General features: G+C 40.1%; 2 protein-coding genes across 2 annotated transcripts in view; one reads left to right on the forward strand and one right to left on the reverse strand.

Annotated features, from left to right (window-relative positions):
* Positions 1 to 26279, forward strand: part of LOC108895316 (collagen alpha-1(XIII) chain-like) — a 111048-nt gene that overhangs the window by 79999 nt on the left and 4770 nt on the right. Inside the window, exons 19-37 of the mRNA XM_051076474.1 lie at positions 7629 to 7664; positions 7753 to 7806; positions 9523 to 9558; positions 9674 to 9730; positions 9818 to 9841; positions 9930 to 9983; positions 10491 to 10535; positions 10751 to 10885; positions 11990 to 12061; positions 12256 to 12297; positions 12400 to 12450; positions 13832 to 13858; positions 14003 to 14089; positions 15928 to 15963; positions 17172 to 17225; positions 17325 to 17378; positions 17697 to 17732; positions 23906 to 23992; positions 25048 to 25125. Of these exons, the coding sequence (XP_050932431.1) occupies positions 7629 to 7664; positions 7753 to 7806; positions 9523 to 9558; positions 9674 to 9730; positions 9818 to 9841; positions 9930 to 9983; positions 10491 to 10535; positions 10751 to 10885; positions 11990 to 12061; positions 12256 to 12297; positions 12400 to 12450; positions 13832 to 13858; positions 14003 to 14089; positions 15928 to 15963; positions 17172 to 17225; positions 17325 to 17378; positions 17697 to 17732; positions 23906 to 23992; positions 25048 to 25125 (1065 nt within the window). The remainder of the gene's footprint in view (positions 1 to 7628; positions 7665 to 7752; positions 7807 to 9522; positions 9559 to 9673; positions 9731 to 9817; positions 9842 to 9929; positions 9984 to 10490; positions 10536 to 10750; positions 10886 to 11989; positions 12062 to 12255; positions 12298 to 12399; positions 12451 to 13831; positions 13859 to 14002; positions 14090 to 15927; positions 15964 to 17171; positions 17226 to 17324; positions 17379 to 17696; positions 17733 to 23905; positions 23993 to 25047; positions 25126 to 26279) is intronic.
* Positions 126 to 7610, reverse strand: LOC127143390 (uncharacterized). Its single transcript, XM_051076475.1, has 2 exons — positions 5237 to 7610; positions 126 to 1895 (listed from the first exon to the last, which is right to left on the reverse strand). The coding sequence occupies exons 1-2, from the start codon at positions 5760 to 5762 to the stop codon at positions 1327 to 1329; spliced, it is 1095 nt and encodes a 364-aa protein (XP_050932432.1). The 5' UTR covers positions 5763 to 7610; the 3' UTR covers positions 126 to 1326.

The raw sequence follows: 26279 nt of genomic DNA on the forward strand, positions 1-26279 counted from the left end.
ACCTCTTGAGTATCAAATCCAGTTGTGACATTTCCAGTAAAGTCATTGTACACCAGCGTTTGTGCTGGAGTTTCCATTCTGAACTCCTCTGCTCAGCATTAAGTTCAGGCTGAGGTTCTGTTTCAGGAGTAATGGGAGGTGCAACATTTTGCTCTTCAGGCTGGTAGTGAATGGTGCCTCAGTCTACAAGCCCAATAGCATTCCTCTACATCAGAGCTCTCTGAATCCTCCAATGTTTTACTTGATTTATTCTCCTTTAGTCTCTTTCTTTGTTGAATCTGAGGCTTTTGTCCCCCAATCAAGCTTTGAGCTGGTTCTTTAAGTGGCAACGCGTTACATGGCATCAACATGTTGCGATGGAGAATTCTGCCCCTCCCTGTGCCACGTTCAGGTTTCACCTCATAGACTGGGCTGTCTTTCCCCTTTTGTGAAACCACAATGTGTATTTGGTCCTCCCAGTATGAGCGCAATTTTCCTGGTCCCCCGCGCTCTGACATGTTCCGAACAAGGACCCTGTCACCTGGGGAAAGTACTGAACTTTGTCTCTTTTGGTCATAATACATTTTTCCTCTTGCTGTAGTCTTTTTGATGGTTTTGGACACAATGTCATATGCTTCTTTCATTTGCTGCTGCCATTTTTGAGCATATTCCTGGTGTGAATTACATCCTTTCTCCCCATTTATTCCAAAGATCAGATCAATTGGCAAACGGGGATTTCTACCAAAAAGCAAATAGAAAGGAGAATATCCTGTTGCCTCACTGGTTGTGCAGTTGTAAGCATGTGCAACTTTACTCACATAGTCACTCCAGTTTCCCTTTTTCTCCTCATCCAAAGTCCGCAGCATTGATAACAAGGTGCGATTAAATCTTTCAGCTGGGTTCCCTTGTGGATGATAAGGAGTCGTCTTCGAGTTGTTCATTCCAGTGTATTTCTGCAGTCGTCTGAATAACTGGTTCTCAAATTCTTTACCTTGATCATGATGTATTTTAGCAGGGAAGCCGAATTTGAGAGAAAAATCATTAAAGATTTTTTCTGCTGCTGTTTTGCCTGATTTGTTACGGGTTGGGTAGGCTTGGGCAAACTTAGTGAAGTTGTCGATAATCACTAAAATATACTCATACCCTCCCCTGCTTTTTTCAAGGTGAAGATAGTCTATAGAGACAATTTCAAACGGTGCTGTTGTAGGTACATGACACATAGGGGCCCTGGTATGTACAGTAGGTTTTTTCTGAATGTTGCATTTACAAACTTGGGTGATAAAAAACTCAATGTCTTTTTGCATACCAGGCCAATAAAACCTCTGTCTAGCCAGGTGTACTACACGTTCAACCCCCAAGGTGTCCCATTTCACAATGAAGGTACTTATACACAACTGCTTTGTACTTTTCTGGAAGCACAATTTGAGTACAAGTTGCTGTTTTACGCTTCAACAGACCCTCTTCAGAAACATACAGTCTTTTCCATTCATGTAAGAGTTGCTTGGTTTTATTTGTTTCCATACCCATGATCCTTCTGTCTGGCTTTACTCCAGATGCTTTCAGTTGGAGTACATGGGATATAACAGGATCTTGAGACTGTGCTTGTAGTAACTCTTGCTGTGTTACTTTTATGTCTGGCTGGTTGTCTGCAGCGAAGTCCTGAACATGTGGGCTGCAGGTAATGGCTGAAATCCAGTCCATTTCATGTTGTTTTTGTGTTTCGACTGAGCCGAATATCGCACTTAACACTTCAGGAGAGCACTGCTCTGTACACTCGCTCATGTATGAGTCCATACTTACAGGTGTGCAGGACAGGAAATCTGCGTCCGTATTTATTTTTCCTGGACGGTACTTCAGTGTGATGTTGAAGTCGGCAAGCTCAGACACCCAGCGATGTCCGGTCGCATTCAGTTTAGCTGTGCTCAAAACATAAGTAACAGGATTGTTATCACTGTAGACTGTTACAGATGGGGCATAAAACAAATAGTCTGTAACAGCCCATTTGAGCACTAAAAACTCAAGTTTCCCTGAGTGTAAGCGGTAGTTTTTTTCTGCTGGTGTCAATGTTCGTGAGCCGTACCCAATAACTCTGAGTATGCCTTCCTGCCTCTGATACAAGACTGCTCCCAGCCCTTGTTCTGAAGCATCAATATGAAGAACAAAGGGATCTTCAAACCTTGGATACGCCATTACAGGTGGGTTAGTCAGGACATCGACTAGATAGTTCAAAGCTTTCTGGTGACTATCATTCCACACTATTTTCTGATGTGGGGGGAGCTGTCCCACACCTGCTGACCGAAAGGTGGACTTCGATTCGGGACTTGGGATTACATCTGTTGAGAGAAGGTCATATAAACACTTTGCATGGCGAGAAAAGTCCTGTACATAGCTTCGATAATACTCCAGGAAACCCAGAAGTTTACGCAGCTCTTTAATGTTTGTAGGGGGTGTATTCTTCAGTGCTTGCACAGCCGCTATTTCTCCATTGTCCATCCTGTAGCCTTCAGCTGAGATTACTCTGCCAACATAACGTACTTCATTTTTGAACAGGTCACATTTGTCTGGCCTCAGCTTGATTCCCCAAGCTTGCTGTCGTTTGAGGACAGCTCTCACATCCTCAACGTGCTGTGTGAATGTTTTACTGTAGACTAAGACATCGTCCAAGTATGGAATGCATATTTTGTCTCTGAGACCTTGCAGGCTCTCTTCCATACTACGCTGAAAAGCGGAGGGTGCATTTGTGAGACCAAATGGAATTCTGTTCCATTCGTATAGCCCCCATGGGGTGGTGAAAGCAGTGAATTTCTTTGAGTCCTCACTGATACTCCCTTGATGATAAGCTTTGCCTTGGTCAAGTACACTGAACCAAGCGTTTCCACCAAGACCATCAAGTATCTCCTGTATGCGTGGTATGGGGTGCCTATCTGGGATTGTCTTTTTGTTAAGCCCCCTGTAGTCAATACAAAGTCTTAGACTACCATCTCTCTTTCTCACGCAAACCACTGCTGCTGCATATGGGGAGGTGGATTTGCGGATGAAGCCTTTGTTTAACAAGTCCTGAATGTGGTTCTTAACCTCATTATACAATGGACGAGGTATGGCATTGTAGGTTTTGGCAACTGGGACCTCATCAGTTAGCTTAATGTCCATTTTCAGGTTTTTAATGTAGCCTACCTCATCTCTGTGTCTGGCAAATGCTCTCGATTCCTCCCTGAGCATTTGTTTGACCACAACTTGTTGTTCGCTGGTCAGGTGGTCCACATTGACAGGTGGATCAAACAGTTTCTCTTGGGGATCACCTTGAGGCAGTTTTGTGGTGGAGCATGGTGGAGTCTGAGAATTTTCAACAACTACAGAATTAACCTGGTGTTCCCCTGGGTACACTGGGTAACAGTCTGTGATTCTCTGTACGCTCCCTACCACAGTTTTGCTTGGCAGCGTGATGTCATGTTGTGTGGTATTTCTCACATAAATGTGCACTTTACGTGAGGAGCAGGAAATACTTATCAGCTGACAGGTGATTTTGAGTCCTTCATTCAATGACAGGTTCTCCTCAGGTTCAAAGAGCATTTCAGTTTTCACTTTCAGGCCTGTTTTGACAGGACAGGTAATGCACTTCATTTGTCCTCCTGGAACTACAACAGACGTACGTCCTGTTCTGACAAGGTAAGTAGCATTCTCATTTGTAGCTCCCTGAATGAGATTTAGCAATGCTTCGGCTTTTCCTGATCCCAGTCTTAATGAATTCCTAAGTAATGCAACTCTTTCACTGGGTTGGACCTGATCCTCTCTATTTATTAACATCTCCTTAATGGCATTAAAACCTATTATAGGCTTCTGCACAATGTCCCTGCTCACTAGTACTGGAACTAGTATTTCACCAGACTTTGCCTCTTTAGCTTTTGGATCACACAGACTGAAACTGACTGGGACCCAGCCCTGAAAAGGAATCTCTGAGCCGTTGGCAGCCCTTAAGTCCAGCAGTTCATCATCACTTAGCAAGTCACTGATGGGACGGATTTCTATGTCAGGTAAGTTTTGGGACTTCCATGTCTCACTCATGATGGACACTTGTGCGCCTGTGTCCCACAGGGCTTGAGTCTTAACACTGTTCATTTTACACCAGACAAGACATTTTTTTCCTACCAGCTGTGCCACTTGTTTGCGTTTTGTACAAGGGGTGTGCGAGTGAGAAGGCTGGCCTCCTTTACGTTTCACATTTGACTTTGAAGGTGCTGAGGGGTGATAGGTGGGTGTCTTTTTTTCTTCCTCCTCTACTGTGCACAAGTTTACAGTCTTTGGGTCATTTTGGGACTTCAGCTTTGAGGTCATGGCACGTCCCTCCGTCACAACCTCTGCTAGTTTCCCAACAGTTTCTGCCTGCCTCCTACTCTGCACCCTCTTGCCCAATGTGTGTCACTGCCGCACTTGAAACAATGATTGCAGTCCTTTTTGTCCTGCTGACATGCTACACATCGTCTCTTTGGCCTCTTGAAAGCAGTAGGTGGAGCTTTTGTTTGGTCGTCATCAACAGTCTTTTTTTCACGCTGGACAGTTTGTACAAGGGATGCTACTTGACCTGTTAGTTCCCTGATTGCTGTATTACTTTCCTCCATTTTTGTAAATAAGGGGTTCTCTTTAATCGGTTTGGTGGGCTTAGCTGCAACTGTGATCGCTAGTTGATCATTTTCATCATCATCTCTCTCTACCTTGCTCAGACTTGCTCTATGAGTGACTTTATTTGTGCCTTTAATCTTTTGAGCTCTCTCATTTTCATTGTACTGAGCGATTTGCATTTTCTGCAGAAGCAGCTCATCACTACTGTTCTCATCCTGTAGATACATCCTCATTTCAGCTCTTATGTTATCATTTGACAAGCCTGTCATGATAGACTGAGAACATTGGCTATGAACTAGCTCTCGGTTATATCTTAAGCCTGACTGGGCACGGTCAGATGCGAACAAGACCTTTTGACGCAGATCAAGTACTCGAACCAGAAAATCAAGTGCAGTTTCACCAGGTCCCTGTGCAGCTTTTGACAGTTGTTGGTACAGTACAGTTGCATCCTTTTCTGCATAGTGGGTAGCTAGGGTGAGATCTGTTTTCCCCTCTAAATAGCTCCTCAATTTCAAGCCGGGATTTACAGCACGTATCACAGCCTCCATAATTTCTTCTCCTGGATAGCCTTTCCTTAAACCACTTTCAATCTGGTGTTCAAGGCTGCTAAAACTCAAAGTGTCTTTTGCCGTCAACTCACCAACATGTCCATTTATCCTGAAGTCTTTTCTAAATCCATTTGAAGGCCAGCAGTTGTTGCTGATGGAGTTTCTGCCTCTGTTTTGAGCCCCCTCGTCCTGCGTCACCTCGCGGGTCACCGGTGTCGCTGGTGGTGGCAGAACCCGTGTGCAGTCTCCGTGTTGTCGCCCCGACACAGGCTGAGCCGAACGAACCGTCTCCTCCTCCGCCTCCTCGGCCGCAGGTGAAGAGAAGAGTGGCGCCGCTCCCGCGTCGTCGGTCTCCGCTGGGTGCTCCCGCAGGGCCTCGAGTGTGTCGTTTAGCTCCAAAAGCACAGACATGCCTTCGTCTTCCCTCTCCAGAAACTCTTCACGTTCACAAAACTTTACAATGTGCTTAACGAGTGCGCGGCGAGTTTTATTCTTAATGTCCTCCGAGTCTTTTCCCGCAATTTTACAGTACTCACACACTCGGTGCAGCTCTTTCACAGTCAGTCCAAACAGTTTAGCCTCTATTTCCAAAAGGAACTCTTCTCGGTGCTCCGACATTTTGCTTATCACGTTGCTGAATCGTCGACACTTGGAAAAACAACAAAACAAGACGATGTCGTACTAGCTAAACTTCAACTGTAGCTAACGTTAGCTCACGCAGTTGGCGCTACTCTCACACCTGTCCGACGTTACTGTTTTTTCCCGGAGTTGAAAAAGTCCTCTGCTGTGAAGTAACATTCGTCGTTATCTCGGTGGAACCTCCAAATTGTTACACCACTCAGGCTGCGACGGTATTGGTGTAGAGAAAACGTTCACTTTTATTCTTCTCCAGCAGGCACTAATGGCAACATATAGCAAACTGTCGAAACTCGGTCGGGCACACACACACTCTCTCTCTGGGCGCTCACTCACAACTCCAAGAAGAGAAAAAAGAAAACGTATCCTCCTTCTTCTAGGCTGGCAGCAATTCACCACAGATTGTTTTTCTCTGCCCCCTACTGGCGGGTGTAATTACACTCACTCTGACAGCAACTAAAAATGCCTGTATATTCTTAAGTGACATCTTAAATGAATAAAACTAATAACACTCAGGTGCTACATAGTCACACAAAAATCTCTGAATGACGCCATACACATTAGCTTACCACAGCCCAGAGAGGCATGTTCTGGTTTGTAGCAGTATGGTTGTGTTAGCATTAGTGGTGACAATAGCACCTGTACTAGCAGCTGTGACAGTAGGAGTAGTAGAACTAATAATAACTAGTATACTCCTTGATGACCATTGCCTGCTGTTCAAAGATTCTACAGCCAACACTTAAAATGTAACTCTAATTAATGTGTTGTTGGTTATTGATGATTGGATTAATGTTATTAATGGTAAATGTACTTATTGATATATGCTAGCTTACTTTGCTTTCCGTGATTAATTAAATTTGTATCCATGGAGGCACTCCAACAACAAGAACTGTCATTTTCTGTGCAGTAATCAGGTCAAACCTGGTGCATTGTGCCCCCAACAGTCAGCCTTCTATGTACCAAACCAATCATAACCTTGAACAGTGTTGCCCTGCTCTCTAGTGGCCCAGAAGGTGCACAACACTTACCCAGGGTGTCAAAACCCCAAAACTAGAATGTTAGATACATGTGGGGCATGTCCTGAATTTTCTGGCACAGGAGCTAGGAATTGCCAGTGAGACAAGGAAGAAGGTTAGTTAACTGAACTTAACTGAAGCACATGAAATAATATTTTAATAATATTATAATTATAATAATATTTTATACTTGTTTTCTTAAATAAGTATTTTTGTGCTAATTTGAAGGAGCTTGTTTAAATAATTCCTCTACCATCTCTATCCCTTTTGCATGTTGCTACACAGAGCTCTCTGCACATCTCAGTCTACAGCTTTGAAAAATTATCATCAGGCACACAGTTGACATCAGGAATGTAGGAACTCCCTCTACCAACCAGCTACGTCTGTACTTTTGTGGTCACAGCTGTGACTGTACATCAACTTTAAACCATCTACTCATTAATCTGAAAAGGGCAACAAGAACACAGATGAACTACATGAGTGTGTTTTCCTTTCTATTTATAACAACCAATTTCAGAGGGTTCATCATTTTGTGGCTGGCCCTTGACAAATGATAATGAATGATAATCAGTCACAGTTTTTCATTTCACTTTATACTTTTACATAGTACAACAATGGGCTTTGGGTCCCCCAGCCATCCTTCACAGGGAGAAAACACCCATATTAAAAGAGACACAAAATGATGAATAATTTCTTTCTAGATGTGTCTGCGTGTGTTTTTTCTCTGCATCTTGGGGAAAAAAATCATACCATTCATATCCACTCATACCCACCCCATCCTTTTTTCTTCTCTTCTGTCTTATGTCTTTGTATGGCATCTTGGCAATTTTAGGGAGAACCAGGTTTCCCAGGCACTCCTGGGTTAAAGGTAAAGTTATATCTGAGCAGTGTGAATAGCAGTTATTACATACACAATCAGATCAGTGGGTCATAACTGTCTTTCTTCCACTGCAAAGGGCCAGGCTGGCATCCCTGGTACCCCTGGCATCCCTGGCAAGAGGGGCTACAGGGTAGGCCTCAAATGGAATGAGCATCCACTGTCTGGCCTGGCTTCTGTCAGTTGTCCTTATTCCTTCACTAACTCGATATCTGTAAAGTGAGATATTTGTCACCTCACTGTTTTGTGGCTGATCAAAGCTCCAATTAAGTCTCAGTGTGTTTTGTTTAACCTTTTAGCTGTATTTTAGTTGTGCTTCGCTTGACATTGGAGTACTTTGGTCTTTTTTAATACATGGTATAATTAGTCATCCTTAATGTCGTCCTAATATTTTAGAATTAGGCTGGCTAACTCTTTGTTGTTGGACTGTACAAATCTTATCATGTCATTTGTCTCTCTAACAGCACTCAGACATGCACTCATTCTTGCTCAATCAAACAAGAATGGATTGTAGGAAACCATTCTCAGATGTGATCTGTCATAATGCACAGAAATTCTGTTTGACAAAATAATCTTAACTCAAGTCCACTTACTAGCTCACTAACTTTCTTTTCTCTGGAGTTTCAAACTATATGTCAGTCTTCATCACCTAATCCAGTTTGCTCATTTGTCATGGAGATAACAATATATCATCACTGTCCGTGGTAAGGACTCTCCTTCACAGAGCAGAGCTTCTTATCAGTTAAGAGGATAGATAATTGGGGGTACATCACATTCAAGGTGTACTCCAGGCCAATGGATACAAGCAATGAATCCCACCGTGACTTACAACTTAAGACAAAGAAACTGCTAACTCAACAGGGACCATAAGAAGCAGACCAGTGAGTCTCTCACTGTCAGAACAGCTAGTCACAGTCAGGAGGTTGAGTGCTACATCTGACATCAGAGACCATCTTTGAAGAGGCACAGGAGTTACCATCTCCTCCCAAATAATATCATATATAACCACACGAACAAAATTCCATATGTAAATCACATGATGACAACTAATTTATCTCCATGCCAACTAAACACCTCTTAATTGCTGATGACGACCATTAGATGGAGATGAAAGCTCCAGAAAAAGTGAGTAAGTGGACAATAAGTTGAGATTTCCTTAATCAAACTACAATTTCCATGGTCAAAATTAACTTTTTTGCTTTGTGCTTTAACTTTTCTGTTATCTGATGTAGATTTATTGTGTACACATAAAGCAGTAATGTACATTATATGTGAATCGTTGTTGTTTCAGTCCACTGTGTGAACCACTTAACAATGTGTATATTCAAATTGAATTTAGAAAGAATTTCATAGGTGCATGATGCTCCAGGTGGCCTCGTATGAAAAAGTTCTTATTAACATCTGCAGTGTTAAAGAAGATTCTTTACATATTCATTCCATTTACTGGATTATTCAGTAATGGCTGTCAGTGAGTACTTTTCTTAAGTTCTTTTCTTAACTTTTACTGGGCATCCTACTTTTAGTGTAAAATTTGATTCTTTGCCATAGGAATTGGAAAATTTACATATAGGGAATACAGAAAAATATCACTGACTACCTACCTACTTTGAAAACACAACAGTATTATACTGGCCATCAAACAAAACCTTGCCTGGTTAATATAATAATACCTCAACAAAAGTTAAGAAGTCACTGTATAACATTCCTAAAAAAGCTGACCAGTGAAACAAGGTAAAATAAGACAGCACTATGAAGGGACACAACATTATGACGGCTACTGTCCACATACTAACACAAGCTGAGAATGTTTATAGGGAATCTAAGAGTTATACCTGCATTTAACCTCTAGGGGGAAGCAGGTCCTGAAGGCCCAGCTGGACCAAGAGTAAGTTATGGCTGGCACACTCATGACAACATGATGCAGATATTGATGTAGTACATAAAATGCCCAGTTGTATTATGTTCATAATGAAGTTTACAAATTCATTGTCATCCTCTAGGGTCCTCCAGGCCCAACTGGGGAGCCAGGAAAGGCTGAAATCCACAATAATGAAAATGTACAGCACTTTTCTTTAGTTGCACCTTTCTCAGATTTAGAAAAAGAATGAAGTAAACTATTTTTAATACTTAATATTCCTTCACAGGATATTCGCAACATACCCCTGATGGTAAGTACTTTTACTTTAGAGCTTATCTCAAAAGTGCAAACAGAGTACTCAAAATTCAATTCAATGACATGATCTCTTCTCCCTGTAGGGTCCCCCTGGATTACCTGGACCTCCAGGGCCCCCTGGCCTCCCTGGTGCCAAGGTAGGAGACATTTTAGAGAGACAATTGACATGTGATGTTCTCATACTTTGTCATGATACACTGGATTTCAACAGTGAGCCAAAATTCCCACACTTGAGACAATAAATACATAGTTTGTTTTGGACATCCCAGGCTTTTCATGGTCATTTGATTAAATGAAAATACGAGACATGGCCAAAGGATCAGATAATAATTCAGGAAGTTTATATTTGTCCACATTCAGAGTGACTCCAGCTATGCATGAAGAAATGCAGTCCTCACATCCATTTGAATTAAGTCAGTCTGGCAGCACAGTGGTGGTGATAAAGATAAATTAGTTTCTGCTGCATTAACTTTGTAACATTGTAACTTCCTAACTGTTAGTATGTTAGTACAGCTGACAAATGTGTAATTTCATCAAATATCTAGATATAAAGTTGTATACGGTGTATCAGAGCCCCCTGTAGGTTTGATTTGGGGCAGTTCCCTGCTTTGCCTGATGGTAATCCAGCCTTGGTCTGTCCTCAGGGTGAAGTTGGTTTACCAGGTCCACCAGGACTGGACGGTGAGAAGGTAATACTTTGTCATCAGTACTCCATATTATTAGCCAGGTAGTTGAATTCTTAATGAATGGATATTGTGATAGAAATGTATTTAATGTGATGACAAATGGGTGTGATGGTTAAAGCTGCCATTTTAGATGTTATGGAAAAAATGTGTGTCTCAAGATTGTTTCCTCTTCTTCTGGTTAAATTAAATGAGCCAACTTTGACCTCTTGTTTTTTCAGGGACCCAGAGGGAAGCCTGGAGAGCCTGGTCCTGCAGGCCCATCTGGCCCTGAAGGTCCTAGAGGGGAGGGTGGTGTCATGGGCTTCCCTGGACCCAAGGGAGACAAGGGAGACATGGGTCCATCCGGATCACCTGTGAGTGGCTGTATTAACCACACACCACACCACATCAATGCTTGGGTTCCCTGACTAAAGCCAGACTCCCACATCTGTCATTATCTAGAGGGAAGGCCTTGGTTTTTCAATCTGTCCTGTTATTATCTAATTAGAGACTGGCTTGGAAGAGACCCCAGGAATGACACAGTTTTAATTTACTGTGATATGGATCCCAAAAGTGCCCCCACATGAAGGGCTATGCTATTTGTAGCATACTGTTACTTTGAGAGTCTACAGTGAATGCTGTTAGTTTTGTATATATGTATGTTTGACAGTTAGCAAAGGGAAACCCTAATTTTTTAGTTTTATTAATTAATTGATTTAATTTGTCTGTTTTTAATGGGCAGCAGTGCGTCCCTTAATACAGCATTTCCATACTACAATTACTTTAGGTTTGGTTAATTGTTTTATTTCTTTTGTATTTTAAATGAAATTAATGCAAAACAGTTTGTGAATACCTTTGTATATACCGCCACCATGTGGTCTATGAAATGGAAGGAGTAGTCAAATCCTTTACTTAAGTACCAATGCAGCAATGTAAAAATACTCTATTACAAATAATTACATTGTTTCACAACAATATATAATAATCCAACATACAGTTGGATTGTCAGCAAAATGTGCATGAGGCCCTTTCAGAGAGTTTTACTATTATGTAATTATGAGTTCATAAAACATGATGGATTATAAATATTACTCTTAAATGTAATTGAACTATTTGATAATTGTAATTAAAAGAATTAAAAAAACATTTCCCTCTGATACTTAGTAGAGTAGAAGAATAAAGTAGCACAAAATGGAAATACTCCTAAATAAAGGACACTTATCTCAAATTTGTACCAAGATAGAGTACTTAAATAAAGGTACTTATTTACTTTTCTCCAATGAGGATAACTCTAGTACTAAGACCACTACGACCAGGATGAATGAGAACCTACACACTGCAAATCATACGGGTATAAAACAGAACTTTCTCCTTTCACCTTTATGCTTTGATTTTAACATGAACATCAACTCGTCAGTCCCTGAATTGAAATGTCCGGCCATTATCGTGACATCTATCTCCACTTCCTTGTTCTGTAGGGTTTAGATGGCCCTACGGGTGAAAAGGGGGCTACAGGGGCCCCAGGCCCTATTGGATTACCTGGCACAATGGTACGCAATGGTGCCCCCTCAGGCTGCATCTTTAAGGATGTAGAGTCTGACATGACAAAGGAGGAACAGTAGACTACACTTTGTATTCATCCTAAGTGCTCTGTGACAAACTGTTGCTGATTTTTCATTAATAGTTAATAGTTTGTCTATTGACTATATATTGGCAGTTGACTATATTGTTAACTTTGTGACAGGGTCCTAAAGGCGAATCTGGAGAAGGAGCGAGGTCAGAAATGGTAAGGGTTAGTCATTAAGCCACAGGTGTGATTAGTACATTATACAACATGTCTGAGCTATATTTTCTTAAATGAATTGTGTTTGTGTGTGTCTGTATTTAGATCTATGGTCCTCCAGGGCCCCCCGGACCTCCAGGACCAGTTGGCCCAGCAGTGAGTCATATATGCCATAACCCCTAAATCTAAAGACTAGCTTTAAGGCCTACACATTCACAGAAGTGTTTTCAGTTAGTTTGGATGATGAGGTCTCAGTAGAGGAATACAGTATGAACCAATCACAGTGATAAAGTTGTAACTGTCACACCTTAACAGGTGCAGTAGGACAGTGAATAGGCTGTAAATGATCCACAATCTGCCCACATGTGTGGATCCAAAGTGACTGGCCATGAGTTTAGGAGCATCACACCACCTGAAATTTCACATTCAGACAAAATACAAATAAACAGACATTAACAATTCAGGTAGAAAGCAGAGGGGTCTTCAGTGTTTGATTCATACAGATGTGGACAAATTCATACCCTTCCATGAAAAAGAAAAACCCACAACTATGTCTGAAATAATTTGAAAATGACAGCTTTTTGATTCAACTGAATATTTTATAATGTCAATTAATAATTATATTAATATATATATAAACCAAATTAAAATGGCATGGACAAAAAAGATGTTACCCATAACTTAATATTTTGACGTACAACCTTAGCCACAATCGCTACCAACGAGCAATCGCGGTAATTCACAATGAAATTTCTGCGCCTGGTAACAGGTATTTTGGCCCATTCTTCCTGAGCAAACTGCTCTGGCTGCCCGTGACACTGATGAAGTTTGAAACATGATTAGAATGCAATGATTTATAATCTTTTTTAGGGGTACCAACAGATCTGTCCAGACTAGTTTTATCTTGGTAAAATAAACAATAAATCATTTCTCTTCACAATTTTATCAGTTTTCTCTATCACATACTATAGGCAGGCAGGGAGTGTTACTTTTAATTTAATCACTTTTCAGAAGGAATGAAGCATTGATTCAACACGCTGTAAGGGTACCAACAAATTTGTTCAGGTCTGTATTTGGAAATATTACATGTACTCTTCTCCAGAAATACCATCTATCTACTCCCTGTGCAAATCCAAATGTGAGATAATTTTATAACTTTGTTGTTGTTTTTTACTCTTCAGAGTGTAAGTGTTATACACTAATGTTTTAAGGTCCACTACATTTTACACCTGCTGACATCTTCTTATTATTTGTTTTTGACCAACAGCGATGGTCAAAATTTCTAATTTGCTCCTTTTTATTTTAAAACCTAAAAAAATCTGCTTATACTTTTTTATTTAACATTATTTTTGAATGATTTTGAACACTTCATAGTAATTTAATATGTTTCATATGAAGAAATAAGATTGCGTTCAAATAAATCAAATAGAAATAGGATTGAATAAATTAAGTCCCAGTATCAAAGCGTATTAGTCACATTCACCAGTGGAAACAGTACAGACTGTGTCAGTATACCCACTGTTTTTGTTTCATCCAGGGATCTCAAGGACCTTCAGGGCCTAAGGTGAGATATTTTTCAGCAATTCCAAAATAATATTCACCAGACCCTTATTTTAATAAATCTTCCCTCAGTTGTATGCTGTTTGCATCATATCCATTCTATGAATTAAAGTGTAACTTTGTGATTCTACCTCACCCTGTCTCTCAGGGAGAGCCAGGCATTGGCATCAGAGGAGAGAAGGGAGCAACAGGTCAGAAGGGTGACAAAGGAGACAGAGGCCATCTTGGACTCCCTGTAAGTAATACTCAAAATGGTGTCACCAGCTTTCTAATCTCTTGCTTTACAATCACATTCCAAAATCATCCTCCATGACCAACAAGGTTTTCATGTGACACTATGGATCATGTTTGTATGTGATACTGCATTGTTACTGACCAGCTGACTCAGTACCGTGGCCAAAAGAAAGAAAATCATTTTCAGCACACTGAAAGCACACAGCCAGCATTTAGAGAAAATAATGCTAATGAATAAAACAAGCAAATAAAAAAGGACATTTTGAAAGACACAAAAAATTTGTCATATTTCAACCACTCATCAGTAATATTGGAAAATTAGTTTTACAGATATATGTTATACACCCTGTCTGTTCATCATTCTTTTAGCGTGTGACCTGATGTGTTTCTCTATTTGCAGCATGCTTCTTTATTCACTGTTTCAGAAAAACAACATGTTCACCTATTTGACAACACCTAACCTTTCTTGTGTATTGAGGTAGTTGTTTTCTTGTCATTGGTGGATGACGGACATAAAGCTGGATGAAAGCCCTGGAAGGCACAAGATTGTGGAGCTTGAGGTCAGATTTGCATATGCAGATACCACAGGTCATTTGAGCCGGTGGTGTATTGGTGTGTTGGTAGGTAGGTTCTGTAATGTCAGTGGAGCTAACCACCAGACACCACACTTTCCCAGGCCTCCCTTAACTAAATAACCTCTTCCATCTGAAAGTTGTGTAATCTAGTGTGGAGCGTTAAGTATGTACATTTAAAAAAAGTATAAATTAAATGAACTTGCTTTATGGCAATCCAAATGCAAACATTGTACTTTTTACTGCACTCTGTATATGTGGTAGCTTTTGTCATTTTAGTTAGAAAACAAATGATAAACTGATATAATCTGATATACTGCTGTAGATGACACTGTCCAACAGCATATTAAATAGTTCAAACTAACTCCATCTTCGCCAATTACAATAGTAGGATGCTGCTTACACATGAATAATTCATATCATCTAGCCTGTAATAGTACATCAGTCACAGGGGGAATTTGTCTGAATTATGAGTTGCCAACTTTCAGGATCTGAATACTTCCAGCGTTGATCAACGTACTCCTCCTGTGAGGCCACAGTATAACATTGTTATCTAACAATATGTTTGTCTCTTTATTTCCTTCTGGAGATGGGAGATGCTTCTCCTTCGTGTAATCATTGTCACAGGGTTTATATTTGTTTTCCAACATATTTGTAGTTGTGTGAGTCATCTGTTCCCAGAGTTTGTCTTTAAGGCAGCACTCCTCCCCAGGCTTGATGCAGCTTTAACAGGATACTTACAGTATGTTGCCTATAGGGAGCCAAATCAGCACACATGCACTGTGCTGCTGTTCCTCATACACACACAATGTCACAACTGGTGCAAGTCAGGTAACCAGAATACAGAACAACCAAACCAAATGTGGATTCTTCTGCTACTGAAAATAGTTCCTGATAAATGCAATCGACCATCAGCCAGCTGTTTCAGTAAATTATTTATCCTTTTTTAGAGAAATGACACTATATATTTTTGAGCTGTTTTTAAAAATTGACAGTAGGTTGGCTCAGGCCCCGCGACCGTTAACGGATATGACTATGAACAACAACATGACTTGATGTGTGAACAGCAAAACTCACAATTACTGTCACTCACTTTACCTCCACCACTTCCATCACCCTTCATGTGTCATCATCTGAATGTGTTTTTGAAGTCACTTGAGTCACAGCTTTACTCACCACCCACCTCCCCATCCCGACCCCCTTTCCCCACCTTCCTCCCGCCATCTCCCCCACCATCTCTGCTGTAACTGTGTACAACGCTATACAGGGGGCTCATGGGTTAGACGGCAGACCGGGTCCAGTGGTGAGTGGCGCAAGTCCTGTTCTGGTCCCCTCACCCTTCTCCTCCTCTTCCTCCTCCACCCCTGCTACAGCGTGCTTGATGTCTGCCATGTCTGCTTGTCTTGTCTGTTTGCTTTCTTGCTTCCAATGCTTGTCTTGTCTCTTTTCCTTCCTAAAAAAGCTTTGTTAGGACAGAACTGTTCAGGGATGGGTTCTGAGGATTCACTGGCATGAAGAATCTAGTTTCATGGCAAATAGGGCAACTGTACACAGTATATATCACCCTTATGTTGGCTCATGTCAGGACCACAACCCCTGCAGCAGTCATTAAAGTTTGGCCAGATTTCTAAAGTCTTAATTCCATAGTCTATCATATCCATAGTCTAATTCCATAGTCTTAATTCCACCCCACCCCCCAAACACACACAGCCCACCTCCAGAAAAAGAAAGGGAAAAAAAGACACATCAATACAGAGATGCCATCAGACTTATGTCTGGTTATATGTGGTTATATGAAAACCTCATAATATTGATATTGGCCTGAACAAATCAGGAGCATCCATGTGCTCTCTGAGTTTGTAGTTGTACGTGTTACATTGCCTCAGACTATTAGTATTTTAAATTCTCCTAAAATCTCATCATCATCTCCCACTGCTACTTTGGGTCAGTAAAGTGGAAGTTTTCTAGAGCTGCTTTGAATTTTCATCTTGTCTATTGTTAGACATGGTAACAGTGTAAATCCTCAGCCCTCAATCCTGCTCCCACTGTTTCCTGTGTCTTGATTCTGTACCAGCAGCTGGCTGTGAAACTGCCATTGCTAGGAAAAGGAGCATGCAGGGATGCCCATGCTGCATGTTGACACGTATAGTACATTTGGACAGCACTGTATATACTGGATATGCTTGACATTCATGGTCTTCCTCTCCAATCCTGACACTACTCAGAGAGAGAAATGCAGCTGTTGACATTTGATTCATTTCCCTCCTTTTTAAACAGTAGTTCAACAAGCTTGGTGTGTTAATGCTACATGTGTCAGGGCAGAAAATTAAGCTGTAATCTTTTTTTCACTCTTCAGATTAGTTAAAAAAAATCTTCTAAATGGTCCATGACATTATTTTTGTGACATCTTTTCATGTTCACCAGACAGCTTGTTGATTTACTGATTTAACCATAATGATTCTCTTGTATTCTGTTTGTGTCTGATGTATTTATTTATTTTCTGTTTTAAAGGGTCTAATAGGACCAGCAGGTGTACCAGGGCCAGCAGGACCAAAAGGAGAGAGAGTGAGTGTCTATGTATGTGTGGTGTGTGTTTGTGTGTGTGTGTAATGAGTATAAACTTTTAGAAGAATATCCACTTTGGCTTTTCCTTCGTCACTACAGGGTGGAAAGGGAGACATAGGATTACCAGGACCAACTGGGCCTCAAGGCATCCCTGTAAGCCTCCATTCAAACATTCATGATTACACTGAAAGCAGAATGTTTCTAAAATATTTTGTCTCACAGTGACACAGTAATGAAAGGCTGATAGAGAGACCAGTATCATTATATTAACTTTGATCAAACGTGGAACTATTCATAGTTATTCCCATAACATAATGGCTGCTCTCCGATCTGTTGTCAGGTTCAACTTTCTTACTGAAATGTTGTCATCTCTGCCTCACTGAAAATGAAGGCACTGCATTCTTTAGGCATTTTTCCCAAAAAGAACAAATATGCATAGCCATTAATGTTATTTGTCATTTCTCTTTGCAGGGTTTAGTAGGACCACAAGGACTCAAAGGGAACCGGGTAAGATACTGCCTATAATGTTTTTTCATTTATAAAGACAGCAGAACCAGGGACATGATTGTGTCTAATGGACATGCATTATATTTCTTTAGTGGAATACACACACCAGGTCATTTCCAATAAATTCAGCCACTAAACAAATCACTTCATGGGTCTTTGGGCATGATATCACAGGATAGGCTAGTATTTGCATACACAGCATTATTTACCCTCTGTCATTATTGTTGGGAGCCATAATAGGTCAAGAGTAGTGACGACTTCAAAGATACTCTCAAGGAGGACATGTGAATTCAAGAGCTGAATATCAATATATCAGATGCTGTCTTTGATATCTCACATGAAAAGATAATCACATGAGGCAGATAGTTCACTTTGATTTTTTTTAATGATTCTGAATAATTTACATCAAGATGTCTTTTGCCTTTCTGAGGCAAATTTATTTGTTTTGTGGTGGCTTTCTGTTGAACATTAACAGATCAAAACACCTCCAGATATGATTTGTTTTTAACAAAGAAAATGAAAAAATATAGGATGATAGTTGTGATAAATGATCGTGATCTTGAGCAGTTTTCCTGTTTTATTGTTTTCTGTGTGACATTATAATGTGGATTCAGTTTGGACTTGACAGAGAGAGAAGGTGGATATCATTTTCATGTTGGTGTGTTCACGTGTCAGGGGAGAAAGGAGTTTCTCCAGTGTTCACTCTGACTGAACACGCTGGCACATTTAGCTAAAGAGTCTGATATTTTTCTGAGTGAGTGGAGACCAGACCACAGCTGACTAACATTTATCAGATGACCAGACACACCACTCCAGATCAATGCTAATGTTGTTCTGTGTCTGCTGGATGTTTCAGTAATACACTGATCACAATATCAATAATGATGACAGGTCAATGTACACAGCTTCTTTATGTGGCTCCAACTGACCAAAAATCAGGTTTATGTACCTTATAACTCATTGATTAAAATGTTCTGGTTTTCTGGTTTATTTAATCAATACATGAATGTCTAAATGACAGTTTGTGCTTTCTGAGCTCCATTTGGAAATGTATTTTTTGATTGTATTAGCTGGCTGCAGTGACTGTGAGTGGCTTCCTAAGTTCTTGTTGTCACAGTGAAGTGATCCTTTTAGCCAGAGGTGCTGCACTGAAGTAACCTGTTCATTTTTTTGAACAGAGTCTGACTACTTGTATCCTTCTAGCCTTTATACTAAGCTAAGCCATCCAGACCCTGACTCCAGCTCTGTACTTAACACACAAATATGAGAATCATGTCCATCTTCTCACTCATGAATATAAAGCAAGTAAGCATATTTCCCAATGTATTGAACTTTTCTTTTAATTGGCAGTTAATATCAAAACAGCCCTGCAAAATGATACTGTATTTCATCTCCAGGTTGAAGTGTATCAGAGTATATCTGTTTCCACATACCCCTCCTCTAAGAGAATGTTTCTGTTTCCTTCCCATTAACCTGTGACTCTTTTAATATTTCCACTCCCATCTTTTAAGCATTCACATTTCATAAGCCCTCTCAGCACATTCAACTGGTCTTTAGTCAAAAGAAGCAATCATTTCAATGTACAGCTACAGAAACCAGAAGCAAAGAGCTGTACTCTAATAGACAGACCCCAGTGTGACTGCCCAGTTGAAGGTGTTGAAGACAAAGCTATGGGATAGTGTTGGTGTTTTCACTCTTTGTCCTGTCTTCCTTTGTTTCCGCAGGTCTTCCTATCCCCTTTTCCTTCCCTCCACCTAGCTCTGTGGCCTGTGGCTCTGTTTACTGCCGGGTTGCCCTCTCTCCCTCTCACAAACCTTGGCCTTGGTTAATCTTTCTTCTCTTACACCTCCTCTTTACTCCTCCTGCTCCTACTTAACCATAACTCTTCCTTGCAAGCTTTCATGTAGTCCCTCCAACCCCTGACCCTGTGACCCATTCCTCAAATTAGCAAGCAGTGCTCTCCCATCACTGTCAAATGCTATGTTTAGATGCCAGCACACCAAACAGTTTGCACTTTTCTCTAATCATTTTTAAGACTGATGATTTTTTTAATTTTAGGTGAACCTTTCAACATAGGTAGCCATTGTCTGGACAATAGGTGCTGATACTTCATTTGCCATATCTGTATCTGCTTGTCATGATTTCCAAAGTAAAAGCTCAGTAAGTGGGCTCTGTCAATGGCAAGAATAGCAAGAGTGCACAGTGAAATGTTTCATGTCACGTACAGTGACTGCATGAACCGATCTGATCTCTGAATGTCAGCTTTGCTACTAGCAACACTCACAGCTGGGCTTTGCATTAGAATCTAAAGCATCTGAGACATGTCAGGCTGTAGCTTTAAACCACAACAAAGTCTGAAATCTGACATTCCAGTTGCAAAAGTTATGATAAAACAGCACTGGGAGAACACTGCAGGCAGCAGGTTATTCTTCTTATCATACTGTATTCCCTGTATACTGTTGTCATTTCTTTATCTGAACCCTCACGGCCTCTGAACTTGGTGAGCAGGTATTCTATTAAGACTATGATCAGACAGTGGTTCAGTCTCATCCAGTAAACTGCAAACATTAAGAATGAAGTCTTACCAAATACTCAAACGTAGACTTGAAGGAGAACTGGACTGATGTAGCATTGCACTGTGAATATTGTTGGAAAAAAGGATTGTACCAGAGATACTGTTTTTATCTGATGCATTCATCTTCCCTGTCAAACCTGGTGCCTACATTACCCAGAATGCAACTCAGCTGCCAACAATTCAGACAGAGATTCTAATGTATTATGCTAGTATCAGCTGATAAAATCTGAAGTGGCATCAAAGCAGTTTATCTTCACCTCCACCCTCTTGCCCCCTCTGGAGCCACACAACTTTTTATACCACTCATTTTACATATGCAGGCGCAATTCCCAACAACTTCAATGTGTAAAATTGATTGTCCTCTGTTGTAAAAACAAAATAAGTCACTTTTATTGCCTTTGAAAATGAGGCAGGAAGTAACACAGTTAAGGTTAAAAAAAAAAATACTGACTGGTAAGAAATGAGAAAATGAACAGCATTAAAATGCCCATCTATCCACTCTGTACCTTTTAAACATCTCTCATCACACAGCACACAATCACTGGGTTGTAGCTGACTGAATTCTTTAATGTTATATTTTATCATGACCCTGTATGGAGGACAACAAGTGTCACAGATATTCTAAAGCATTTCATTCATTAACTAATTGTACAATAAAAATAGGCATTAATACAATTGTATACAAATAAAATATTAATCCATCAGTAAATAGGATATAGTGTTGATATAGTAAAAAGGATTTGCAACACAACATAAAACAGTCAATAAGCACATAATTTAAAAGTACATTAATGAATTCATGAATAAATAATAGCATTTTAAAATCTATTTGATTTTATTAAGAATACAGATTTTAATCAGGCAGTTTTCTCTACCATTTGCATTTCATTTACCTGCAGTTTTGCTTTGTCATTTAGCCTTTAGCCTATGGTAATTTAGCCAGTGGATGGCACATGCACACATACTTATGTTCCTAAAAGGCTCTTCTTGGCACTTAAAAAGTGTTGGAAAAGACAGCAAGGGTATGAGGTAGGTGGGGCAGGAGAGCTTGTTACATCCCATGGCTAGATTTTTAAATTCCATCAATTATGTTTGAATTCATTAATGTATTTTGAAATTATGTACTTAATTACACTGCAATTCATTATTTGATGTTTTTATTAATAATGAAAAGGGGGATTGTAAAAGAAATGTAAAAATGGACTATTAATCCATCAATAAATAGTTCAAATTATGAGGTATAACATAAAACAGTAAATTAGTCGATTAAATACATAAATGATTGTCACAGGGTTCTTTTCTTAACCCTCCCAAAAATCCAAAAATGGTGGAGGTAAGGGGAAAAATCCTAGGAAAAACTCACAGGTGTAGTCAGAAGATAATCTGGTGTGCTGATTTCTTTATTTGTCCGGCCTCCCAAAGTGCAAACAGTGATACATTTTTACAGTGCAAAAAACTATGTTTGAAAAGAGGAAAACAAACAAACAAACAATGCAAAAAGTACAAGAAAAAAATTTAAATCCAATAGAGTTCTTCAGTAACTCCTACTCATTAAACATGTGTCAGTACTTGCTACCTCCTCTGCAACAAAACCAAGACTGCCTTCCCTGGGCCACAGCAGCCCCTTATAAACCCATAGCCCCTCCTTCCAGTCTCAAGAATAAATAGAAATTAAAGCTGTGAGCAGCGTTGAACGGGCCCTCGTACCCCACACCCATTGCGTGAAAGGCAAACGCAGGGTTAACGCAGGTCGTAGGGCATACAGTGGCGTAACAATGCACCACAGCACGATGCATCGCCATTCAGAAAATACGGCAGTAATCACCATTCAGAAAATACGGCAGTACGCATCGTGAAGCAAAAAAATGTAAGAAACATGCATTTAGGCAGGCTTAAAGAATCCATCTTAGTAAAGGATAAATAAACATGTATGGCTGATAAAGTGTCTAGAATGGTTGTAAAAATTCCTGACCCCTTGAAATGGCAGAAAATACACCAATTTTTCATTTCTGGTCAAAATGATAGACTTCCTGTTGGGTTTAGAATATGGCTCAAAGAGACTTTTTTGTGTGTCTTGGGATGTTATATTATGTGTGCACATTTTCAAATTTTTAGGCGCAACAGGCCCTAGGGGCTGTCAAAAGTTCTAGATGGTGCTACCAAGCTATTTTGCCACACCCATGTTCAAGACCCCTATAACATGAAAATTTTCACTAGGCTTGATGTCTCTGCAGAGTTCCGTGAGTTTTTGTGTATGTTTAGGCTCCCTAAAAGGGGATTCAGTCGGCACCAGAAGAAGAAAAAAAAAAAATAATAATAATAATAATAAACCGAACGAAAACAAACAAACAAAAGCAAACTTCGTTGCTCGGGCCCTAATGAAGCCGAAACGAAAACAATAGGGTCTGGAAGAAGGAAAAAAAAATAATGAAACCGAACGAAAACAATAGGGTCCTTGCAACTTTGTAGCATGGCCCCGTTTGGTCCCTGCAACTTGTTGCTTGGGCCCTAATAATAAACTGAACGAAAACAATAAGGTCCTTGCAACTCGTTGCATGGCCCCTGTTGGGTCCCTGCAACTCGTTGCAGTATACAAAAAAAAAAAAAACATTTTTTCACCAACACGCACACAAGGCTCCACAACACAAATATAAATTAAACACAAATTAACTGTGCAGTACAGTTCTTTGCATCCACAATGCATTGACAGGAAAATCACACATAAAATAAACAAAGACCAAAAATATATATATTTCAAATTGGTCACATGACCAGAAAACCGCGAGAACATGATATATAATAGCAGTAAATGCTATGCCCCGTTTGCGCATCATACTCCACATCTGGAAAACTGATATGCCACAGAAACATGTTTAATATATGCTTAAAGAGACATAAACTACCAGGTGTGCACCCTGGTCACTCTACTTCAACGGAATGGAACATGACTGAATGACTAAAAGGTTTGTTAACGGGAAACGGATGAATTGGAAGTTTATGTATGTGCCTCTCTGTCAATTTATTAAGTAATTAATGAATAAACAAATGTATTAATGTATATTTTATTGTGCAATTAGTCATACATTAATAAACTGATTTATTACACTTGTGGTCCTCCATAATCCTGTTCTCTTCATATTTAATGTTTTGTTCTTCAATGATGAAATGAAAATAATGGAGTATATGTAACAGCTTTCTCACTCCTCACTCACAGGTCTTCCAAAAGCTGATCTTACTGCACAGTAGGTTTTAGGTAGTCTTTGGTAAAATGTTTGGATGAAACCTGCTTACCAACTACACTGGCTTTAATATCTCTTCCCTTAATCCCTCTGCTTACTTCCCCTTTCCACTAAATTTTTAAAAAAACAAAACAAACAAAAAAAAAAACACATTTTCCTGAAAATAGCAAATGACACACCAAGCATTAGTTAATTAAAAAAATAAATCACATATTATAAATCACATATATGATAGAACCAAAAAAAAAAAAAAAAAAACCAAACAAACAAAAAACAAAAACAAAAACAAAGATTTGCTTCATGTGTGGCTTAATGAGGAGGACTAAAGTTTGTCTTTTTTAATACGCTGTTGTTTGCAGGGAGAGAGGGGCAAGAAAGGCAACAGGGGGGCCAAAGGGGATAAGGGAGACCAAGGAGCACCTGGATTAGATGCCCCCTGTCCATTGGTATGTCAGTAGTCTGATGTGTAGTCAAGAGGCAAAGGGAAGAAGCACTATTTTACAATACAATATAATACTAAAGAGCTTCAGTTTCTCTGAAGAAGTAGTAGTCAGCTTCCTTTTGGCTCTGGTATTCAGTGGTTTTAATCAACCTCAAGAAGAGTTTGGTCCAGTTGGTTTCTGCAGCCTCTCAGAGATATGTGACTGAATTGATGAAATCCCACCAAATTTGATGTTTTGATTTAGTAAAATGGTTTCAATAAAGCAAGAGAAAGGTTATAATGTATTTAATGGACCACAGACCACAACTCTACTTGGGAGGCCTCTTTTTCCAGGAATGAGAGAGACAGGAATAAGGCAGCCTCTGCTGATGAGTGTCAAAATATACCAAAGCGTTTTGTCTCAGCCATCCATTTTCAGCCATGTGTCTGGATCATGGTGGCAGCAGACTGAGCAAGGTAACCCAGATGTCCATCTCCTCAAACATATCAACCAACAACCCCTGCAGCATTCCAAGATGTCCCCAGGCTAGATGGGACATGTAATCCTTACAGTGTGTTGAATTGTCTACCCTGGGATTTCACCTGTGTTAAACTTGCCATCTAGAAGGAGGCATCAAGGGAGCATCCCGATCACATGCCTGCAACACCTCAGCTTGCTCCTTTTAAGCCAAAGGAGTAATGACCAAAACCCAAACTTGACCCAAGCCCAAACTTACATAACAAAATGATTCAAGCTTGATACAAAACCCAATACTTTATTGGGATTCTTAGGGTTTGGGTTGGTAACAGAACTCTACATCAAACCCATTGTCACTGTGAACTAACCTGTAATTTGTTATCAGAGAAACACATCACATCCTACACTTAAAGCTGTCAAACTCATCTCAGTGAGCCCAGTTCCTTTCAGTCCCAGGTTGCCTGCATGATTAGGAAACATGCAGCCAGTCATCCAGTGGACAGAAGTGGAGATCTTCCTACCATCAAGCAGTGGAGGACAAACACTCCTATGCTGCACATGAGCTGCGACACTGTTTTTTAAATGGCTGATTTCACAAACAGGGTTTCCGAGGCTTTAAAGGAGAGAAAGGTGAACCAGGCTTGCCAGGCCTGGACGGGCTGGATGCCCCTTGCCCTGTGGTACGGTGCTCTCTTTCCCTTCACTTTTCCCAGCATGTCTCTAGCTACCTCTAAGCGCACTCCTGACTATGACCATTCACATGTTGCACTGTAGATTAATTCTATGTATGCATGATACATGCATGTTGGTTAAATCTATTTTTTTGTAGTTGACTCACCCAGTAATAAACCAGAACTTTTCCAGCTGACCTCTTCTAGATCTAACATGAACCAGCCGTTCCCTCTGAGAAGTACTTTAACTCAGTGTCTCCATCTCAACTACTAAAACCTTCCATGTCAGCTTCTATGATTGGGACAAATATCACCAGTGACATAACCAGAAATAATATTTTTCTAATATAAAGGCTTGAAATTGTTATATTAACCATACTAAAGATTTTATTTATGATCCCTTGATTCCTGCACCTTCTCTTTGCATGGAGCACCAAGTTATTCCATCTCCAAGGCAACAGACCACTACCACAGACCATGAAAAGCAAGAGGAACTAAATGATGATGATGATGATTTTGATGATATTAGCATGGAAGACATCATTGAAACATGGTTCTTTTTAGTTATCACAAACCTCCTGTTCGGTAAAGCAGCCCATTGTCATGATTTCTCTTTTTGTTTCCACCTCTGCTCAGAAGATAATACTAAAATAAGTTTCAGGTTCTGTCAGGAGTTTCTGGCACAGTGTGGATAGTGACTGATAAATTAGATTTGTCCTCACACCACAGCAAGGTCAACTAGAACACGTTGTTAGTTTAAACAGTTGTTTGCAGCTTTTGGTGGTTTTAGGGATCAATGAGTTATGTCATTATCTAACCATTAACCCTAATCTACAAATTGGTCCAGTTTTCTTGTCATACAGAGTCAATAGTCAATAGGCATTTCCAAATTCATATCAAAAACTTATTTTGAGAGATGTAGTATGGCTTTGCAAAGCCTGTCTCTCATTTCTATATCACTAAATCTGTTGGTAGGACTCAGAAGCATTCATTTCTTAATGTAATAGGCACTACATTTAATAACTGCATCACAATAGTGGGGAGGTGGTGGGGGTGGATGGTGGGAATATGAAGTGCACAAATACGACACCAGAGCCCTGGTTTTGCATCCAGACTCCTGTCTGTGGTTTCGTTTAGGTCAGGAAAGATCATGGTTTTGGTTC

Source organism: Lates calcarifer, linkage group LG16_LG22 (genome assembly GCF_001640805.2).
Source record: "Lates calcarifer isolate ASB-BC8 linkage group LG16_LG22, TLL_Latcal_v3, whole genome shotgun sequence".
NCBI classification, from domain to species: Eukaryota; Metazoa; Chordata; class Actinopteri; family Centropomidae; genus Lates; species Lates calcarifer.

Bases quoted from the DNA above. Each gene is read 5' to 3' on its own strand.
- LOC127143390 (XM_051076475.1), bottom strand. From the start codon at position 5,762: ATGTCGGAGCACCGAGAAGAGTTCCTTTTGGAAATAGAGGCTAAACTG. The intron at 1,896-5,236 runs GTGAGTTGACGG...TTTTGAGCACAG, and splicing joins CAGGATAAATGGACATGTTG to CTAAACTGAATGCGACCGGA.